Below are 23801 nucleotides of genomic sequence, written 5' to 3' on the forward strand. Positions count from 1 at the left end.
GACAAAAATTTTAAAAATTTTTCGTTCTAAGCTAGGCAAATACGTCATGTGTACGAAATAAATATCTTTTTTTTTTTATTTTACATTGAGCCACTCGTCTTTTTAGCCGACTTCAAAAAGAAGGAGGTTATATTAATATTTATAGAAGATATAAAGATTTCACCATAATAACTTTAAGAATAACTTATAATCTACGATTAAATCAGTAGGCATTTTATCGATCATTTTGCTACGAACCTTATTGAGAGTACGTCGAACTAGAGAAAAATATAAAATTTTAGCTTCCGTGCTTTTGTATTAAAAAAGTTTGTTTGTTTTTACGTCATGGAAGATATTACAGGTAGGTTATATTGAGTTTAACATTGTTTACATTAACCAATGGACTTGTTACGACTCGACCTCGATAAGCGAGAAACACGGATTAGAGATAAACCTTTATAAGCGAGAAAAATATCGCTGAACCTTAGACTTTCATTTATCCAGTTTAGATTGCATATGTCATGTAATTGATACGATAAAAAGAATTTATAAAATATTCCTATTATTGCGATCTTGTTTGTTAATTTACATCTGTATTTTGTTATTGTTATTAATTGGTGCCTTTACTTTCAAGGCTTTTATTTAATAATTATTACGTTCGGCAATAAACAAAAACAAAGAAATGCCAATTTACGAGGCAGAACAAGGGTCAATCCAATCCTTCCAATTGTCTTTTTTTCGGGTTAAAGGTAATCCTCCAATTCTGCCAAATTACAGAATAATATGAGAGTTTTATAAAAGAGGGCCTACTTCTTGCGTCTCATCTTAGTGACGTAAATAAATTTTCTACAAAATAAATAATCCATTTTTTTAAATTGGCTTAACTGATATGACTCATTTTATAAATTAATAAAAATTAAACACCCGAATCATTTAATATACATGCTGATTCTTAATGAGCGGATCTGGAATTAATAGATTTGTGGAGGCAGAGGAAAATTGAGTTTAAAAAAACGTCTGCTTTTTAGAGCTCCATTAAAAATTTAATTTTCGCATATTTTTAAATTTGCTTGTTCGTAGAAAATTATTACATTTGTAGACATAATATTGTGTAAGACGTAAATTAAAATCGTAATAATTTTTACTATGAAATAACAACTAATCTTTGGGAATGAACTTATGAGTTCACATTCCTTTCCATTAAGAATTCACGCTAATCCGTTAATTAAGAATCACCCGTATATTAGATTAGGCTTGTTTTCGATGACGCAAATGAGGTGGAAATATATTAAAAATAATTTTACAACGGAATAAATTTACAAGTGTAATATATCAAGATTAGCCTTAAAGCAATTAAGTTTTAGAAAGAATTCCGCTTTAGCTTTATAAAGACACGTTTTCACTGGGTCTTATATTCTATAACGAATTAAAAAAAATAATTAAAAAATTAATCGACTGCAAAAATATTCTTAAAAAAAGGCATTAAAAAGTAAGATAATTGTTTCATTCTCACCGATTCAGATAGCCTTGTCGGTCTATATTTTGTCATGTCTTCTCTTCTGTGTCACTTTCCTAAACAGGGGGAATTTGTACTATTATTTTATAGTTTAATTTTGATTGTCGCGGCCATTGTCCTTATCGAGCTAGTGGAAAAGAACCTTATAATTATATTGATCCGGATTTTCATATAAATGTTCTTTAGCTGTGATTTATAGAATTAAAATATCATCTCCCTATTGTACCATTAAGTTATCATGGTTGTTTTTTTTTATTATTTTTATATGAATATTGAAATTTTTATTACTATTTTATTTGCATATTACTAACATTAACGTAGGCTTTAGAATTTATTTGTATCCACTTTAACATCTGTTAATACGGGAGGTAGCAACGTAATAAAAAAAGAATCTTCCTTCTTGCACTTTCGAATAGAGTCTAGGCAGTCTGGCAGTCGGTAGTGGTTGCGTTCACTACTGCGCATCCACCTTGTTGACGTACTTATCCTGGATATTAAAATCATTTTAAAACACGTAATTTTTAAATTTTTGTTTTTAAATAAGTCTACCTGACATACCTTTTTTATTACCAGATATTTTTGACGTTGCTAAATATGTGCCAGAAGCGATTTTCTAAATCATTTTTTTTTGTAAAATTTCAAAGTTTTTTAGAATGTCTGTAATTTTAATATTATGTTATTTAAGAGCAAGAAGGACGACATATCATAAAATCAGCTGACCTGAATATCTTTCTCGACAACGTTGCTCCCTCCTAACCTCCCATACTATGTACTGTTAAACATTATTAATTAGAATCCTTTGGCGCGAATGGCGTGCTTTCGTTAACAAGTGTCAGAATAGAATAGTCAAGGGACATAAACGTCGACATTTTAGTAAGGCTAGTGTTACCAGGCCAGTACACCGGCACAAAGTCGGATTTTCTTCCTAACAATACCTAATATTAATAGTTACACATTAAATTAGTGAATTGAAAAAAATAGGTTCATAAAAGAAAAGAGATGTCATTGATTATTAACGTGACTCCAGCTAAGTACGGAATTATTAGTATTCTAAGGACATTAATAGCAGTTTGCCTAGACTTCCGGGCGAAATTAAAAAAAAAACTATTTGTAAATATAGCCTACTAGCCTATGCCAGTGACTTCGTCCGAGCGGAATTACAAAAAAGTCTAGTCATAAATATAGCCTTCTAGCCTATGCAAGTAACTTCGTACAGGCGGAATTTAAAAAAAAACTCTTGTAATAAATATAGCTACTAGCCTATGCCAGTGACTTCGTCCGAGCGGAATTAAAAAAAAAGTCCAGCGATAAATATAGATCAGTAGCTTACGCCAGTGACTTCGTGCAGGTGGAATTAAAAAAAATGTAGTCATAAATATAGCTTACTAACTTATGCCAGTGACTTCGTCCGGACAGATTAAAAAAAAACCAGGTAGAATAGTTATATCTATTGTGTATTTGAGACTAATTTTTATTTCATTATTTTTTTTTTAATTTGGTTAATTAGCAAACTGTGCTATGTTGGTCACCTCCGCACGATAACTATTTCCATACCAAGCAAAAAGTTTCCTTGTAAATTTCTCCATCACTGACGCGGCACGATTATTTGAAAATGATATTTTTAAACGAACTTAATTAATCTAATAGATTATTTCAATTATGATAATTGATGTAAATTAATTGTATAATATATCTGACGTAAACAGAAGGATGCAATGATTAATAAACATCAAAATAACCAAAAAAATAAAATTTGAAAGTACATTAATTTGACCATGCACTTAAAAACAAATAATCACTGTGTTTTTGCAATATTTAAATAATGAATTAGTTGTTTGTTCAATTATTACAGATTAAAAAAAAAACTTAAGAGTGAACTGGTTCATTTTCTTTCTTTTTTTAACATGATGCATTTTGATTTCATTTCGTCTGAACAATTGTCAGTGTTCCATCGTGAAGGCATTGTTATCTTTTAAAAATCAATGAATTAACGGATTATTTAGGAAAATAAATTCGGTGTTTGTGATGTTTTAAAATAATTGAAAAGCTGATGAATCATCTGAAAGAATAGTAAGCTCTTTTTATAAGATTTTATTTTATTTTTTTAGTGTACTTTAAGTAGATTTTTTAAATAATTTATTTATACTAATATTTAAAAAAAATAAATAATAATTGTTTTTTAAATATTAGTAAATTGAAGGCTTTTTAAGGAAATTTCAAAAAAGTTAATCGACATCGCAGGGGATCGAAGAGCTGGCAGCTACCTCGGTCAAAGAATTAGTATAGCTATTCAAAGGGGGAACGCTGCCAGTATCTTCGGAATCTTGCCTTAAGGGACTCCTTTTAATAATATATTTTAGTTAATTATTCGTTTTTAATATTTTATTTAATATCATAGATTTAAGACTCTTCATGTAAAATATATAATTGTTTTTCTGCTGGTAATATATTTTCCCATATCATTAATCTAATTAATTTGAGTATTAAAAAATTAAATTAAGAGTATATACCAATATGAACTTTTAATGCTCATTTTTTTAATCTGTGTTAATGTCATTTTTCAAACAGAGCTGTATTTCAGCCAGGTAGAAAAGTTTTAAAATTTTTATTAATACTTTTTATAACTGATAAAATAATAGAAAGTATAGTTTAAAGTTTTAATATCATAATAAAGTAATTATAAATAAACAAATGCGAAAATTCTTTTTTTAAACATAAAAAGTATAGTTTAAAAGAGATTTTGGTTTTATTTGCAGTGATATTAGTATTTTTTAATTGCATATTTTTATAAACGTAAAGGAAAGGAATTTTTTCTTCTAATATAAAATGGAACGTAGTGTAAATTTTTTGGCTATGCCTCGCACTAAACTAAAAATATTAAAAAATGTTTCTTTTTGTTTGTCAACATTTTAATTATGTCGTTTTAAAGAATAAAGGAAAAAGCAATTTTTTTATATTTTAATTAGAATTCCGATTGAAAGTTCCATGAGATAGAAAGTTCAATTTTCATAACCGATTTTACTCAGCCTATCTTTACATAAGCAAGCGCTAAGATAGATTTTTCAAAATCCACAACAGGTAATAATCTATATATATATAAAAGAAAGTCGTGTTAGTTACACTATTTATAACTCAAGAACGGTTTTACCGATATGCCTGAAAATTGGTGAAGAGGTAGCTTAGAGCCAGGAGACGGACATAGAATACTATTTATTCATATTTTTTTTCGAATTTATGCCTTGAATAGCTGCTTTTTATTTAACTTACTAAAATTATAAATGCGAATGTTAAGATGGATGTGATGTGGATGGATGGATGGGTGGACTATACTAATTAAGTTTTTTATATATCCACGCGGACGGAGTCGCGGGCGACAGCTATTTAAAGATATGAAAGGAAAACATAACAAAATGTACGGAAAAATATTTTAGTACTTACATCCATTAGCGGACAACACCAAGTGATAGAATTAAATAATTCGTTGTTTGACATTTAATAAGTTATATTCCACTAATGTTTATTGTATACAAATATTTAATTTCTAGCTGACGCCCGTGTCTCCGTCCGCGCGGAATTAAAAATAAATTGTGTGATCTGTCAGACTATGTTCTACAAGCAAGGCAAATTTTATTGAGATCCGTTCAGCCGTTCTGGAGATACCTTCAAACAAACATGCATATGTTTGTTTGAAGGTATCTCCAGCATCCATCTAAACATTTAAACTGGAAGAACACATAGGCTATTAATTATTATCTTTTTAATACTGCGCGAACAGAGTCGCGGGTAACAATTATTAATTTTATAAATTTTTGAAATTCGTTATGGAATCGCTTCAAAGCGAATGCAAATTGTTTAGCCCCTCGCTCAGATTTGATGACATCGTTTACTATTGTGTTTTTCTATTTTTGAACTTCTGTGTTTTAATAATTTAAATTTTTTAAAATATCGAACAGAGATAATGCTTTGTGTGACTTTTCGTTATTTGCCAAATCTGGTTTTTGTTTTTTGATACCACTCAAAATTATATCAGCAACATTCACTGCTGACATTTAAAAAAAATAAAATGTTATTTAAAAAAATTAAAACATATTAAAAAATTTTTCAAAACACCTCAAAAACATTGCAAATATCAAGGTTTAAGGAAGTTGTAATTTTGCAAAATCTTTTACTTTTTGATATTATTTTTTACATTGTATTCAATCGAATACAAATAAGTTATTTACCGTGATTTTTATCTCCGTTCTTTTCAAAGAGACTGAAAGGGATGGCAATTTTAAAATAAATTTGTTACGAGTCGAAAGTCACAATTAGAGCAGACATTTCAAACATTTCCCTAAATATTACTAACATCATAAATGCGAATGTTTAGATGGATAGTATCTCCAGAACGACTCAATAGATACGTCGAACACACAAACACACAGTCTAAAAGAACAGATCGGCTACTATTTTTTTTAATTCCGCGCAGAGGGAGTCTCGGTCGACAGTATCTAGTATTAGTCTTTATATTATACCTAGAGGTAACAAATCATAGATAATTGTTTGTTTCATTTTGTTGTATCTATTAATTATTATGTCTCTGGTTTCAGTGGAAGATTTCGTTGAGCAACTTTTGAGCAAGGAAGCTACAGAGTCACCTTCTGATGTAAAAACAGCAGACAATCTAGTACAAACACTACCGAAATGGTACGACGAAGTAAACTTCAATCAGTAAGTTAAACTCTTATACCTAATCTACATCATAAAATCTTAATTATATATACATTTATATTTAAAAAATACTCCCGAAAATACAGATAAAATGACACCTCATTCTTCAAATTGATTTGGCCATTTACTGCACAAAAGTCTCAATAAAGCGAAGATAAAAATTCTTCATTCGGGAAATTAAAAGCAAATGTTGACTGGTGAAACTCAACTGTTATGAAATTGAAACCTATCCTCATCCCTCTCATTATCTTAGGGAGAAAGAAAAAGAGAGAGAGAGAGTAAATGATATAACACGTGTCACGTCAATAGCGTATGGTAATGTTGCCACAAAAAAAAAATTCAAACTCTTTTAAAAAAATACTGATATGATAAATGACTATAAAATAATATGAATGTTGTCTCCATATACCAGAGCTCGTCGTTTCTACTGGCACAACTGCTACGGCTTAACCCTGGCGATGTTACTTGGCTTGGTGAATGTACTCGCCGTGCCTTCTATACTAAAGATCCTCGTGGGCGCGCGACGTTCCAACGACGTGTACCCAGCGTTCAAGCGTTACCTCTCAACTTTCCTCCACGCAGTCTCCTGGTTTGAAACTGACCTCAAACCAGGCAGCCAGTGAGTAAGCAACCTTTTAAGATTTACAATTCACGTAAGATAGGAAAGGCATATAGAAAAAAAGATGTTGCAGGAATATCTTCCTTGTGCAATACCACGACTACACAGAAGACAGGTTTGAAGTGGAAGTATTTAAACGTTTAGCTTACAATTATGTACCGAAGGCTTAATTTTAGTTCTTTTCCCCTTACCAGAATTTGGTTGTAAGAAGAGAATGCGAAGGGGGGTAGATTTGGGTGAGAAGGGGACGTATAGAAAGCATCCTTTTTCTGTACGTTCCGTTCTATGTCCATTAAAAGATAAGCCTACTTTTGCATACCAGTCAACGGTCTCTTCGTTCTTTTAATTTAATTAGTGAACGCGTCCTCATTTGCCATTCTTCTATAAAAACTTAATAGACTTCGGTAAATATTATCAAGTGATTGCGTAAATAAAGTTTATTTGTTCTTATAACCCTATTATATCCCGATTCACGTCATTTTACTGACGTATTTTATTTAACTGAAATGTCATCAACGCCATGTTACGATAAAAAGCGTATAAAAAGCAACAATTTAAATATAACACACACGGGTGTCGATTGCAGATCACTAACATATATTGTTGTCTTTGTTTTGTCAAAGACAATGATAAGGATAGCAACATTAGTTAATACAAGTTTCGCTGCAGTGACGTTCTAGACTTAACCTATTTTTAAACATTTTTGACGTCATAATAAGTCTTAACCTTTGTTTTCTATTTTAGTTCCTGGGAATCTGTTTATAAAGTTCGCAAACGTCATATTCTTATGAGCAAAGCAGCGATGCTAAAGGGACAAGGGATCATATGTCAGAGAGACCTTGCTCTGACACTCTTCGGGTTCATTGGCTTCACGTTTTTGAAGCCGGAGAAATTTGGAGTCGAGACGTTACAGAAGGACGACTGGGATGCTTATAATCAGTTTTGGCGCGTTATAGGATATATGATTGGTATCGAAGACAGGTAAATATGTTTTGACAAACATAAAAATGATGTACATACATTTTACTAAATTGACACAAAACGAATGAAGGTATTTATAAAATAATATTAAGTTTAAAAGAGAACGAATGAATGAGTGAACGAAAGAACGGAGGAATGGACAGACTAATAAAGATCAGACGAATGAACTAACGTAATATGTGGAGGGTAGTCATAGACCAACAAAGCCATCTGACCTGGTAGGAATATGTCAAATTTAACTATGACAGCTCACTAGCGCCACTTTATCTACGTCAAAAAAGTGTAACAAGATCCTTTTCGTACGGTGATTGTTTCCTTTTATGTCATTTTCTTTGTCTAAGTAGGTTTTTATATATTCTGACATAACTTACCGCGATAGCAGCGCCTCTCACCTCTCTATAATCCTTGTTTGACTATACTATTAAACGAACGGTAGATTAAAAAAATAATAAAACTTATGTTGCCAGATACAATATATGTCGGAATAGTGTCGAAGAGACGCGACAAGTTTGCCAATTGATACTACAGCGAGTGTACACTCCTTACCTGACTTATCCACCGGAGTACTTCGAGTACATGGCCCACATCATGCTGGAGGGAGTGTCCTCAGCCAACCCTACAGTCAACACGCCCTCCTTGCTCTACTGGACTAAGTATTTAGCGGAAGTGCCAGGGTACGTGTACACGGAAGGGGAGAGGATTCAATTCCAACAACTGTTGAAAGATAAATTAAACGGCAGTTCAGAAGATACAGGTAGGTTAATTCAGAACCCTATCAGTACTTATTAATAAATGAAACTTTTGAGTTAAGTATTAATCGACCGCTGTATGGCATTAGCAACAAATAAACCACGCATCAAAGACCTGTTTCGCTTGGTAAGAAATAGGAATAGATTCGCTAATCTAGCGGCAAACCAAGAAGAACAAGCGAAAGAGTCGCAAATGATCATCAAGTGGGAAGAAATGGGTCGAAACTACAGAAAAAACGATTTCTCATCTATACCCTCCCTTTTCCGTTCTTTTCTAATAAAATAACCAAATTGAGACGGTAAGATGACTTGAATTAAGCCAGAAAAGGAAAAAAAATTTTAAACTCAAAGACAATCTTTCATGGAATCGTAATCGGCCTGTCAGAATATTCTTACAAGCATATCAGTTCTGCCGCATTTAAAGTTTGCTATATTTTTTTCACAGGCGTTGACTCCTTCACACTAATGTCGAAGCCTTTTATTGAAAATTCAAGCAAGAAGCGCCTTTTGTACGTGAGAGATTATAATTCCTTCGAAACGATACCAGAATATAAAGAACTATCTCTATTTTCAAGATTGAAGCTTATGTTTCATTCTTACTTCACAAGAATATACACCACGTACTACGGACGAAGATTTCTAAATGCAACTTTTTTATTTATTATTAAGTTAATGAAACGTCATCCAAAAATGACTTTTTTAATGTTCAATATTAAGGTATCAGCGAGATATTTATTCAACTTTCCCTTAGACAACTCTGGATTAAAACCTAATTCCGTCTTTAAAAAACAAACGACTAAATTACATTGGTACAAAGCTATTGTATCTTGTTGGCAACGCATCTGTGGTTCCTCTGATACTGCTGACGTCCATGGGCGTCGTTGAACACCTAGGTGTTCTCGCTGCTCGTTTGCACCCTTCTCTTATAAAAAAATATATTATTCGAAACAATTTTTTTAAGTACAGAAAGACCAAGGACATGAACGTTCATTTAAAAAAAAAACTTTATAATTTTGTCTGTTTACCAAATTGTTATTATCAAATTCGCAGTTTGTCCTTGTCAGCCTGTTTGTTCAAATCTTGAATTATTCTACATAAATATTAAACAGATGTTGTTTGTATGGATTTAAATTAATTATCATAATTATTGTGTATCATAAGATAGGGTTAATCTTTGTATCAAAATATTGCAAGATAAAGTTGAACGTAACAAGATAACAAACGTAACAAAATTTCTAGAATAACCTCGATAAAATCTCTGTACAATTTTCTTTACAATTTAAAGGTATAGCCGGATCAAGAATATAGAAGACCTGGACACTTGACAGAAACTAGGGAACTAATTTCTTGCAATGAGTACGTACAATCATAGCGTAATTTTTGTGTTCGTAATGATTTCACATATTAAAATTTGAAAAAAGTTATAACCGGCGGAGAAAAAAAGTGTTATTATCTATGGATTTAAAATAATGAAATAAATTTTCAATGACATTAGTCGTAGTGACGTAGTTATAATGTTCCAAAGGGAGCGTAATATCGTCATGACAGGTTTTCTATTGTCCTGATCAGGCTATACTTCGCATGATGTCTATTAATCTTTTAGTTCTTGATAGTCTAGTCTAATTAAATTATATAATCTATTGTCTAGTCTCATTGCGCTAGACTTTAATAGTATATAGTATATGTCATTTAGTTGATAATTAAATTGTGAAATGGAAAATATAACTTTTTATTATTATAGTGTACGTTTTGCCAGTACTTGTTTTTTTTTAAAAAAAACAAAGATAATGTTGATGTATATACAGTTGTATCGTCGGTAAAGAATGAAAGTTATTTCATTAATTATTTTTAATCCAAACGTAATATTATAGCATAAAATATTTATAAAAAATTGCCTACAATTCCAACATTTATGTTTTCTATCGTTTAAATCCAAGGTCGAATTTAAGTAAACAAAAGAACTGTCACATGACGGATGGCGGCCATTACTTTGCAAATAAAAGAAAAAGTTGGAATTTCTGAATTTCAGCGTATATTATAGATTGTCTATGGTTAACAGTTTGTATTGGCAAAAACAACAAAAATAAAACTTGTCAAAAAAAGTCTTGTAACGTAGTTTTTTAGTGTAAAAAGTTGTGAGATGTAAAAACAAGTTTGTTATTTTCTCAGTCTCTGCTAGGAATCTTATAGTGACCATATCATTATTAAAATATTGTATGTTTGAAATGAAATGTAATGGCGTAATGAGCATAACATCATTAGGAAATAATTTAGCTTAAAATAAATAATTATATGAAATTATAAGCAGAATTTTATTTTTCATTATTATATAACAAATTAATTCATAATATTATTGTACATTCTTGCTAATGTAATAAATAAGAAAGTTTCTAGAAGTTTTCTCCAGAACGGCTTAACGGATCTTGCTGAAATTTTGCATAGACATAGAACATAGTCTGTTATAAGTTTTTTATTTTAATTTCGCACAGAGAAAGTCGCGGGCAAAAGCTGGTATGTTTTATTGCGAGTGTTGTAAGTAGAAACTAGGATTACATCAAATCCGTGACTTTGGACTTGTTTTTTAAAAGATTATTTTTATCTTTGAGATAATTGAAAAATTGCATTGTAATTGATTATCACTTGGCATGCCCATTTTTTAATGCAAAAATATGTTTAACCTCTCATTTTATTATTATATACTAGCCTGCGAGTCTCATAGAGTCCGATCATAAGTCTATGCAGGTTCAAATTGAGCTGATCTGCGAGTCGATTCAATGATCTGCTTCACATATGCAAAGTATGAGCTTATTATACATTTGAAGCTATAAGTTAACGATAACTTTTCAGAAAAATATTAATAAAAGTACACTTTTATAGTGTTCACTGGGAACGTTAGTGAACTTTTTATATATAACTAGCTGTCGCCCGCGATTCCGTCTGCGCGGGATTAAAAATAGATGTTGGCCGATTCTCACACCTACTCAATATGATCACAAAATTTCATGAGAATCGGTCAAGCCGTCTCGGAGGAGTATGGGAACGAAAACTGTGACAAGAGAATTTTATATATAAGATTTATTTTGAATTATGCCCACCGGGTATCTTTGTTGGTCTACACCGAACTCGACGTATCTCGTATGTCAATTACATAAAAGGTCACTCAGTTTACTCACGTCTCATGATTATAATCCTTATATGAGTACATAAAGCTTATCTCCAAAATCAGACATTACGTATGTAAGGAACTTTAATAATTTTAATCACATTATTTTTATCATCGGATATCAAAACTAACCTACTTAATTTTCAAGTCAATTTCTGCAGTAATATCTATTGTATTTCTTTGAAAATTAAAATATCTAAATCCTGGTAATAAAAAGAAAACTTATAGCTATTTGAAATTTCATTAATTAATGTAAAATAAAATAATTGTTTAAAAACACTACACAATAAATGTATTTTAATTGCTTGAAATGGACGAATGATTTGATTGTAATGACATTTCACACTTTCAAAAGTATATTGCCATCTCTTTCATTCTCTTTGACAAGACCGAGACAGCAATATGTATTATTACTAGTTCTCTGGATTCGAAGCTCACGGTCGTATGCGCGATACGGAACACAGTTGTATAGCTACACGTTTGCTTGTTCTTACCGTGTTGTTATCGAATTAATAAAAAAATAATAGGAACTTAGAAAAGATATGCGACATGCAACATTATGACATAGCATATTAAATGTTCCAAGTAAGAATGTCCATACAACCTCTTCCATATTATAACCTCATCGCTGCAAAAACGAAAAAATAAGTGATTGAATAAAACAGATGATTTTTTTAAAATTAGAATATGCGAATTGATAAAATAATTTTTACACAATTTCGTTGTCAGCCTACCAATGATAGGCGATTAGGCCAATAGAATAATGCGTCTACTACGAAATATAACTTTCGCAAATTATATTTTATTGAAACTTTACTAGCAATTTTTGACAGATCAGTGGATCAGAATAATTCTTATCTAGAACGCGTAGTACTGCCGCATACCGCTAGAGCGCTTAGTGCCAATGCGGTTTTCGAACTGTCAACGTGAAATAACGGCAACGGCAACGGAGTGAGAGCAGGCAAATAGTGCGTATTCGCGCGCCGCGCGGATTGGTTCTTTGTTCACATATTGTGTCATTATTTGTTTTTATTAGCAGCGATTAAAAGTTATTTCGTAATTTATAACCAAGACAGGAACTAGCAATGGATTTGAGCGGTAAGTTAATAATAATGAGTAAACGAAATAACCGTAATATTCACATTATAAAAAATACCTGTTTACAGTGAAAGAGACAGCTATAGGTTTCTAATTGAGCTGCTAGAGAGCCAATATAATATTTATGTGGTTTGAAATTAGAACGTAAATAATAAAATGCTTTTAAAAACTTTCACGTACAAATGTTACTGGATGCATCAAATTACTGGCAAATTCCATATCTAATAATTAGCATCTTTTTGTCATCTCAGACATGTTAATAATAAATATGTCCTACATGTTTAAAGATTAGTTTCAATGGGTAACGTTATAAATTATTTATTATAGAAGTTACATATTCAACATTGTTGTTTAATAGTTTACAATATAACTAGTCAGTTTGTAAACAAATCAGTGAAAAACATACAAAGTAGGTGTTGAGTGCAGTTTCCAATTTTTTATTGTTTTAATCGACTGCATCTTTTTGTAACTTGATTCTGTGAACGATAAATACATGTAGAGGTTAATACATACTTTTTGCTGTATTTTCTTAATTTAAAACTTGTATAATTCTGTACATTTACTGTTATTTATCACTGTCGGGACACTGCCGGAAAAAACAAAGACAACAGCATTTTTTTTAATTAGCAAAAACAATGGTTCCCTACCAGTGGACCGAAGAAGCCAAACTATGGTATTTTATTGGAATAACTCTTTGGGAATGTGACGAGCAAATTGACATTTAACATGTACACTTTCATGAACCTATGAAAAGGAAACGTTAACACTTCCATATATTAATGTGAACTTTTCTCAGCGGGGATTTTTCGACGTAGGTAGTTACTATTTTCCTCATTTCTCTAATGAACTTAAGGCTTATAAATTGTTCCGATTGTGCCTAAGTCTGCGGAAAACGTCTTTACAAAATTCTATAATATTTATACTTTAGTATCACTTTTACACTTAAAAAGTTATTGACACTTTTCTTTTAACTCGATCGTGTCACCGCAAGTAGGAAGGGAGCTCTTACATCGCAATTGTGGCCGTAATTGAAACGGACTACATAAATACATGTTAGTGTTGTGCACATCCGACACAAATAAACCGTCGCTTGTCATGTCATTCAATCTTATATGTGCAACACCAATATCATACATAATAGACCTGCAATAAACAAGTAAAGAGGACATAGAATTTGTTACTGGACTGGCTGGAAATTATTGTTTCAAATATTTAAAAAAAACATACAGACGATTTGTAACCTCTTTGTTTATGGATAATTCTAGAGTTTGCACCACTCGTATGCACAAGAGACTTGTCCATGAACAGTGTATTGTTGACAGTTCCAAACAAGAATAAAACAATAAATACTCGACATTAGCCCAGTCCGCTTAGGGAATGCCATAAAGAAACTGAACTGTAACTCAACCTTTTTGAAGTCGGTTAAAAATATTTTTTTTCTTTTGCTAAGTTCTAGAACACTATCACAGAGAACGTGGCTCGAAACATTAGTCATTCTAAAAGCTAGTTTTAATTTTCAGTGGAGGAATTCGTGGATGGTCTTTTCAAGAAGGAAGCAAGTGAACAGTCCTCTGACAAAGAGAAACCCGAAGATATACGAATGGACTATCCCGAATGGTACAGCGAGAAGAAATACAATCAGTACGTTAATACAACTCTTTAAAAGTATCTTAATAATTTTAAGGAAATAGCGCGAAAGGGACTAATGTGAAATTTGACACAGTTAAAAAATATTTAATTATGAATGTTGTATATAATTCCGTGTACAGGGGGCGTCGCTTCTATTGGGACAACTGCTTCTCACTGACGTCATCGATGCTGCTCGGCCTTGTGGCTGTATTCGCAGTGCCCTCCATCCTGAGGGTCCTCGTCAGCTCGCGCCGATCTAGTTCCCAATACACCGCCTACAGGAGATACCTGTCCACATTACTACACACCGTCGCCTGGTTCGAGAATGATCTGAAACCTGGCAGCATGTAGGTATAATATATTCTATTTCACGTAAAAGTCAAAGATTAAACATCACCACAGACAATTCACATTTGTTACTAAAATTCGTAAATGTCAAATATTCCAGGTGATAAAACAACTGTACACATAACTTTATCTTACAATCTAAAAAAGAGGCTAAAAAAATAATGTTCAAAATCTGTTATAAGACGTTGCAAGTTTACATTAAATTATTTAAGGCGTTTAATTGGAAAGGAAAAAAATTCCATTATCGACATTTTAGTGGTCTAACGTTGACCGTTAGACCGTTAGAGGTTATCGAATTCTCACGTAACTTCATGTTTATTTGATGTCACTTAATATTTTTCCGTAATAGATCTTGGCGATCATTGTACACTGTAAGATGTCGCCACGTTCGCGCGGACATCGCCGCCAAGATGAAGGGTATAGGCAGAGTCTCACAACGAGACATGGCGCTAACACAGTTCGGTTTTATCGGCTTTTCAATACTTAAGCCGGACAAATTCAGCATCAGACCGATGCAATCAGAAGACTGGGAAAGCTACATACATTTCTGGAGGGTTATCGGAAACATGATTGGACTGCAGGATCGGTAAGATCTATTTTTAATTTTAAAAAGAATATTTGAAAACCAGACAGATCATACCATCAAGCCAATAAGTGCATTAGTTTTTTTAAACTTCCTCTTTGCTTTCACTATACCTGTCGCCCGCGACTCGGCCCGAACGTGCCTATGTGTTCTTCTAGACTATGTTCTACATCTATACCAAATTTAATTTATTTATTTAATTAATCTTTAAGACATTATTTGTTCACAGGTACAATATCTGCCGTAAAAACTTACAAGAAACAAAGCAGGTGTGCCAGCTGCTATTAGAGCGCGTATTCACGCCTTCTTTGGACCATGTGCCGGAGTACTTCGAGCATATGGCCAGGGTAATGTTGGAAGGGATGTGGTCTGTCAATCCGACAGTCAATACATCTGCATTGTTATACTGGACTCGGCATTTAGCAGATGTACCCGGTTATGTGTACACTGAAAAGGAGAGAGCTGACTTCCAGGACAGACTACGTGAACATTTGAAGGACAAATCTGAAGATACTGGTGAGCAGATGATTTTTTATTGTCTTGTTATAATTTAAAATAGTTGATTTCTTATCGTGGGTTTCTGGAACTAAGATCCTTGTTAAAAACATATTTTTATCTCTGTTTTGTCAAATTTTATGAAAAGATTTTGGTGCTAGCAACGATTAGTTACATGGTTTTTGCTTATCGGAGGTTTTTCTTAATAATATTCTGACCGTTGGTTTCTGAGACCAAAAGTTCGGTATAAAATATATCGTCGTCATTTTTCTTTGACAAAACAGAGTTAACCATATGTTTTATACGGGGAATTTGGTCTCAGAGACCCTCGCTTACTAAAGAGAACATAAATAATCTAGAAAACATAGTTTACTGTTTATAGCAGTCTTTCCCAAAGTGGGCGACGCTCCCTTGTGGTCGCTGCAGGTTTCAAGTTGCGGGTTATAGTAAAAGTTTCGTTTAGAATTCACCGTTAATATACATATATAGGTCACAATAATTTAATTTGAAGTTATAGTGGTTTTTGAATATGTGAAAATATGGGGGCGCTAAAAAATATTTATTCTCAAAGTAAACAGTAGACAAAATAAGTTTCGGAACCACTGGTTTATAGGATGAACAAATATTTTTACTCGATTGATTTCAAGAATCGAATATTGTATTTTATCTTTGGTAGTACATAAACAAAAATGTCTTTTGACCATAATTACTATTATTATAAAAGCATTAGAAAACAATTATCTGATATTATTTAACTTGTAACTTAATAACTACATTTCAAATTAATGAATAACACTTTAAATAGAAACAATTTACTAATAGTGTGAATATTGCAAATTATAAATAAACTATCAATGCATAGCACAAATTACTGTGCCAAAAGATTAAAAAAAAGGTCTTGACAGACGGACGGACAGCAAAGTGAACCTTGAAAAAAAAAATACTGTATGTTGTCCTACCAAGGTACGCGTCCATTTGCCCGCGCCGTACGCACCCGAACGGCCCGCAACGGATTCCTTGTTGATAAATGCCGTCTTTCAATGCGGGCGGCGCGAATGATGGTGGCAGCTTTGTAAAATCATACAAAGCAAACTTAAATCCGTTGCGGACCGTGCGTGCGGTGCGTCCTGTATAGGTCAATGTACCTTTTATGCTGGGCGAAGAAAACGGATCGAATAAAACCTCATTCGTCGAAATCATATATTGCTGTAATTCTTCATATCATATTTATTTTGACAATAGTTAAGTTTGACTTTTTTTTTATTATTCCAGGCGTAGATTCAACAGTATTTACTTCTCGGCCAGCTATAGAAGGAATAAACGAGCGACCTCCTCGCTTACTTTACCTACATGATTATGACACGATTGAATCAATACCAGAATACAAAATCCTACCATTCGCTGCTAAATATAAGTTAGCAGTTAGCAGTATTTTGTATGCATTCTATTCGACGTATATAGGAAAATTGTACTTAAATTTAAACTTCCTTTTTAGTTTATTACTAATGAAATATTTCCCTTATCTAGCTTTCTTTAGATTCGGTATAAAAGCGTCTTTAGTCAATATATTTGTTGAAGATCCTGTCGACAATACAGAACCAAAAACAAACGCGGAGTATAACAAACCACCGCCTGAGTTACCTTGGTATAAAGCCACGTTATCTGTTTTGACATGGTGATTAATTGTTCCTATGTAAAAAAACTTTTAATCGCACTCAGAGTGTTTAAGTGGTCTATTACTATTCAGAACAAATACCTTTATACGTATTATTTGTTTTTATTTCTAAACTCTTTGTTAACAATGCATTTAATTTAAGTATTTCGTAAGCACGCAATATGACGTTTGAAAATAAATGTTGCCAATTTAAAAAACTAATTTATATATATACTTTATGTAAAAGTATTATTTTTTTCTGTTAAGACATTTACCATATAGATATAAGTTTTTTATGCATATCAATAAATATTCTGTCTGTGAAAGTAAACTGGATACTTGTAAATTGACCGTGGCTAATTATGCAAAAAGTTTCGTAAGTAAAATTGCATTATGGAGATGACTTGTCTCGTTCACGACTAGCTAGTGGGCCTATCATCAAATACGTCGAAATTAGTATGAGATTTTTACTGTACTTTAAGCCCGATTGCTACAATTTTAATATAAATTTTATCGATGACAATACGATAGCACTTTACACAAATATTCGTGTTAGGCCCAATTAGGTGTTACGATCAATATCGAGATATTAAGACAAGGTCAAATATAACTGACCGATACTCCCCTATTCATCAAACGAATGTGTATTTCGATGAACTTATAAATTTTATATTTTTCGTTAAAACTCATAAATTCTTCAATAACTTTGATATTTTTTGTCTCACAAAATTAAAACTTTCATTAATCTTTTACAATATAGAATATAAAGACCGCGAAAAATGACATTTTCGCATCTATGTATCGAACAAATTTATTTTAACTGAGATTAATATTTATTTTAATGTAATATAATACGACTGATATCGTATCCTAGCAATTAATTATGTATTCTAATAATTATTCAATTTTATTTTTATGACAATATACTATTAAGGTATATAGAGCATAGTAAAACATTTGAAAAGTGTATTTATTCGTATGGCAATATTTTTCCATACAATCTTCAATTCACAATTGAAAAAAAAATAAATTTATTTTACAAAAAAGATGATGTTTTATTTGATTTTTTTTAATAAGCATTTAGTTATATAATTATTTTAACTCATTTCAGAAATGATAATTTCTATAAAGCCCGCGCGGAATAAAAAAAATAGTAGTCTACGTGTTCTTCCAGACTATGTTCTACATCTATGACAAAATTCATCAAGATCCGTTACGTCGCATTTATAATATTAGTAAGATTTATATTGCTACAACAGGTTAAATAAAAAAGTATTATACATAAATATTTTTAATTAATTTAAAATACAAATTAGCTTGTATTAAAAAAATCTTGAGCTTTTAATCGCGTCCGCTTAGCTACATTTATTTGTAGCAAATTATCTGTGAGCGTATCATTTCTGGCAACACCGTCAGTAGCTGGTGTTGCCAGTTTATTGGTGTTCGGTGTTGCCACTAGCGGCGTCCTGTGCGGAGTTGTCTTTGGCGTGGTGCTGTGAGCTATTCCCATATCATTCGGTGTTAACTTCAATCTTGGTGACAAGAGATGTTTTGCTGCCAGTTTCCTTGCCGCAGGTGACATGCTTGCCAATCTCTCTGTGTTTGTACGGAAACTGTGGAATATAAATTAAGATTAAAACAAATCAGGATATTAATTTTAAATTAACGTGGATATTTTTCGATAATTTGCCTTATTTTAGAATTTTAGTTTTTTAATCAATTATATTGAAGTGAAATTTACACTGTACGTTAGATTATTACGTAAGAATTGTGATCCGTTTTTCTCTTAATAACAATACAAATGCTACACTAAGGGACTGTCTTAATGACGATTTTACGATACTGAGTTTGCCTTAATGACGATTTAACTGTTGGTTTGAAAGACAATGATATTGTGGTCTCCGTTTTTTTTTCAAAGAGAATGAAACAGAAGACAATATGTGTAAATAAAAGTGGCTGTGTAGTCCTGTGTTAACGAGTGTGCGATGTTTTTTTTAATATTTTTGTTGGTTGACCTTGAACTGCGCATTGCTCCATCGCCAACTCTTTATTTCTTTACACCTAACATTGTTCTGTATAGTGACTCGTTCTGAGCCGACAAGATATCTGAAAAGTATACCTAGGTGTGTGTGGCGCGGTGCGAGGTGTTGTAGGTCTGCGTCGTCGTGCGGCGCGCTCTGCCAACTGCAGCGCCAGTCGCTCGCGTGCTCCGCCCTCCAGCATGCGGTACGCCGCCCCCGCACCCACACTGTGCCCCACATACATATGTTTACAATTAAACTTTCACCATTTTTTTAATTATGAGGTGGCAAACGAGCAATTGCCGTCTGAATTCGCTGAAATAGATAAGCTACTACCCATAGACATCTTCAAATAATGTGTTGCCCAATTTTAATCGACTGCGGATGGAACACGGGAAGATTTCCCCTCCTCCGACAAATCCAAAACCCTTTTCCATCCTTTTCTTATAACAAGACTAAAATTAGGGCACACGGCTTAGTATTAAAGTGCTGATAAACCTTTGATACACACTATAATAATGAACCTTCATATAAAAAAATTATAATTATTTTTTATGACTATTTAAAATAAGCTCCAACACACATTTAAATATAGTTCAGGGCACTACAAAAATAATACTTACGCTGGTAATGGTGTGTCTCCTCCATCAAGACGGAAGGGCGTGCCCTCTATCTCTCCCCAGGTCATGAGGGGGGACTGGTCGGGTCCGGCGCCCGGCCGCGGGGAGGGCGTCGCCACGTACGTGTACGGTTCGCCCGACTTCTCCGTGCACAGACTCACTCCGTCCACACCTATCTTACCTGATATACTCGCGTCCTGAAACAACATTTTATTGTCTAAGTAGCTGTCGCCAGCGACTCCGTCCGCGTGGAATTAAAAAAAAAGTTCCTAAACGGGTTTCCCGACAATTATTCAATTTTTTCTTTCCTTTTAAACCTTCCCTAGACCTCCACGAACATTTCAAGACCAAGTTAAGATAAATCCGTTCAGCCGTTCTCGAGCTTTAGCCAGACTAACGAACAGTATTAATATAATATATAAATATATTAAAATCAATTGCTGTTCGTTAGAATTATTAAGTGTTCAAAAAAGAGTTTTCGGTTCGGTAACTTTTAAACAAAAAGAGATGGATTTTCTTTAAATATTTTCCCCGTGTAGTTATCGATCTGGCTATACACCATTTCAGATTTATCGTTGAATTTTGGGACACGCTGTATATATAAAAATCAATCGAAAATATTATATATATATAACCAAGTCTCAGTTACTTACAGAATAAGTTGAAATACTCAGGGTTGAGTGAGGTAGGGCACTAGACAGAAGTGCCTATGTGTACATCTAGGCCAAATGTCAGCACAATCTGCTAATCCGGTCTGATGACAACTAACAATTGTCCATCCTTCTAAACATTCGCATTTATTTAGATTTTAGTTAGATGTTTACCTGAGTTTTAGCAATAGCAGTGATTGCTTCTTTGTTCTTCACATGATCGAACGGTGGAGCCCTAAGCCTCGTGTTCATATGTCGGAGCTCGGGCTTCGGCGGCGGCCGCTGGGACTCCGCCCCTGCGGGCACGTACATTATGTAGTTCTTTGCTTTATACTTCCATGTATCCAACTGTAAACAAATTACGTACATATTTGAGATAAATTATTTGTTTTTGTTAAATTTAAAAGTTATTTGGCACGAATGGCGCGCTTTCGTTACAAAGTCAAGTGTCAGAATGATTAGTGAGGGGACATAAACATTGATATTTTAATAAGGCTAGTGTTGCGCCAGTACACCGGCAGTGTCGGATATTCTTCCTAACAGCAGACTGATTTTAACAATTATTACACTGAAAGTAAACTCATTTCTAGATTTCAGTTCGGTCATACATATTATTTTTTTCCACCTAATCAATGTTTAAGCAGTTTGCTAATAAGTGTTTTAATATTAAAGACAAAGTCATAGTGAAACACTTTTTAAAATAAATACTATATTAACAATTATTGTGTCACAATGTTAGTTACCAAAGTACTAAGAAACGGTTTGACCAATTTTGATGAAATTTTATATGCATATTCAGTAGCTCTGACAACCGGCTACTATCTATATTTTTTTAATCGTGCGCGTAAAAAGTCGCGAGCGTCAGCTAGTATAGCATAAAAATTTTGATCCTCTACAAAATATACACTTAATACTAAAAAAAACCTTGGTTGCTTACCTCATGTGGTCTTTCCGTTTGATCTGCCTGTTCCTCTATAGAGGGCAAGGCAAGCGCTGCATCAGCTAACGCTGCAGACTTCACCTCCGCCTCAAACTGAGATGCTAACTTTGTAGCACGTTTCTTGTCTTCTAAAGCAATCACGCGATCATAGCTTGCATTATCTTCACTTGTATGCTTCGCTAGGAATGAATCTGTAACAAGTAATAGTATAAGAGACCTATCTTACTAATACTATCATTTAGCTGTCGCTTGCAACTCCGTCTGCACACAATTAAAAAACATAATTAGTAGCCTTTTTTTTCTTTTATATCAGAAGGCGGTAAACGAGCGAGCGGCCACCTGAATTCGCTAAAATTCGACCGTTGCCCATAGACATACGCAATTGCATATGCGTTGCCTACCTTAAATTGACGGAGAGGATGCACAGAAAGAAAATATTTTCCCTTGCCATGCATCCTCTCATCCGCAAAGTCCACTTCCACTTCCCATCCTTTCCTTATAAGAAAAGGGTGGGAAGGGAAAGAGGACTAAATTAGGCCTCCAGGACACACACTCATCAGACGAAACGCGGAATTTCTTCTACTTCACGCCTGTTTTCTTTGTGGTGGTGGTATTTCACCGGGCGAACCTGGCCAATTTGTGCGAAGATGTTAAAGCGGGTTCTATCACTCTTAAAGCCTATGCCTTAAGCCTATGTGTTCTTCCAGACGATTTTCTATATGTATGCTAAACTTCATCAAGATCTGTTTAGCCATTCTGAAGATACCTTCAAACAAACATCCAATCATCTAGCCTTTCTTATTTATAATATTAGTAAGATTTAAACTGTTTTTAACATAATTTTAAGACTAACCTAAACTGTGATTTTCAGTGATATCTCTACACTTTTCTGTTGTTTGTTCTGTCTCAGGTACTTTTTGTATTGAAGTTGATGGTGACAGCGGTCTGTCCACACCAGGAGTATCAAATGTGGCTGGTGAATTGTCTGTAAAAAAATAATATCTTAATACATAACAGGAAAACCCTTTTTAAGCATATTGAGCAATTTAAAATAATATGTTCACAAAACCTTTTTTTAACTGAAAATGAAAATATCTTTATGAATTATATTTGAATTTCAACAAATGGAAAACAACTAGTAATTATTTAACACATTCAATATTTCTCACTTGACCTACTAATACTCTTTTAGCATTTAATGTGTTAAGATTGAAAATATACACAACATAATTTTTTAGGATATTAAAGTCTATATAAAATATAAACATTGTTATTATATATGAGTCGTCAATAACTTACATGGTTCAGTAGGAGGTCTACTGCCACTGTATTTTCTTGTCAATTCTTGAAGTCTTGCATAATCTTTATTCTCTGTTGCTTCCAAATAATCATTCTGAGCTTTTAGTTTCTCCAAATCCGGGAAAAAATCTCTTTGAATTATTTTTGCAATACCCTGTAAAATTGGTATTTTTTGTACTTAAAAATGATATCTCTACTTCTACTATGAAGATAAATTAAATATTAAAAAGTATGTAAAGATCGAAATTGTTTTTACCTCCACATACTGCTCTTCGTCTAAAACTTCAGTTTTCTTTACAACTTTTTTCTTAGGTACTTTTGGAACTTTGAAGACAGAACTTTCTTTTTGTAATAAAGACATATTTTCCAAGGCAGCTGCCCCAGGTTTTGTGATATTATTTTCAGAAGCCATTTCTTTGTTTATGTGGTACTTATAACATTAGATCAAAAAAGAATTTATTAACTACTGAGCAGAGCACAAGTTAATCTACAAAATGGTCCTATTAACAAAATAAAACGCTTTATTTTTCTGTTTTGAACAGTTTCCACAAACACAATTCTTCTTCCTTTCTGACATGCGTCAACTGTCAATGTCATTTTTCATTCAACTTTTTAATAAAAATTTATACAGCTCTGGGTTCTTTACTTTTTGAGCCAAATTTCATGACATACATCCATGTTGCCATTCTCACAACCACGCTGTTGGGTTAGTTTTAATAGATAAAGTAAAAAAGTCGGCGCATAGAG

At 32.9% G+C, this 23801-nt stretch overlaps 3 protein-coding genes across 3 annotated transcripts; 2 read left to right on the top strand and 1 right to left on the bottom strand.

The window, feature by feature from the left end:
• Positions 1-277: 277 nt before the first annotated feature.
• On the top strand, positions 278-9439 carry LOC106117543 (uncharacterized). The gene is made up of 6 exons (XM_013311906.1): positions 278-340; positions 6085-6205; positions 6618-6824; positions 7569-7805; positions 8273-8559; positions 9000-9439. The coding sequence occupies exons 1-6, from the start codon at positions 325-327 to the stop codon at positions 9437-9439; spliced, it is 1308 nt and encodes a 435-aa protein (XP_013167360.1). The 5' UTR covers positions 278-324.
• A 3149-nt stretch (positions 9440-12588) lies between these two features.
• Positions 12589-18340, top strand: LOC106118024 (uncharacterized). Its single transcript, XM_013312582.1, has 6 exons — positions 12589-12815; positions 14336-14456; positions 14585-14791; positions 15142-15378; positions 15605-15891; positions 17143-18340. The coding sequence occupies exons 1-6, from the start codon at positions 12803-12805 to the stop codon at positions 17547-17549; spliced, it is 1272 nt and encodes a 423-aa protein (XP_013168036.1). The 5' UTR covers positions 12589-12802; the 3' UTR covers positions 17550-18340.
• A 465-nt stretch (positions 18341-18805) lies between these two features.
• On the bottom strand, positions 18806-23643 carry Es2 (ess-2 splicing factor homolog). Its single transcript, XM_013311951.1, has 8 exons — positions 23311-23643; positions 23055-23208; positions 22609-22740; positions 21753-21946; positions 20990-21163; positions 20169-20362; positions 19644-19772; positions 18806-19137 (listed from the first exon to the last, which is right to left on the bottom strand). Exons 1-8 carry the CDS (start codon positions 23464-23466, stop codon positions 18837-18839), a joined length of 1434 nt encoding a protein of 477 aa, XP_013167405.1. The 5' UTR covers positions 23467-23643; the 3' UTR covers positions 18806-18836.
• Positions 23644-23801: the final 158 nt, after the last annotated feature.

This window comes from Papilio xuthus, unplaced genomic scaffold (genome assembly GCF_000836235.2).
Source record: "Papilio xuthus unplaced genomic scaffold, Pxut_1.1 DF827679.1, whole genome shotgun sequence".
Taxonomy (NCBI): Eukaryota; Metazoa; Arthropoda; class Insecta; order Lepidoptera; family Papilionidae; genus Papilio; species Papilio xuthus.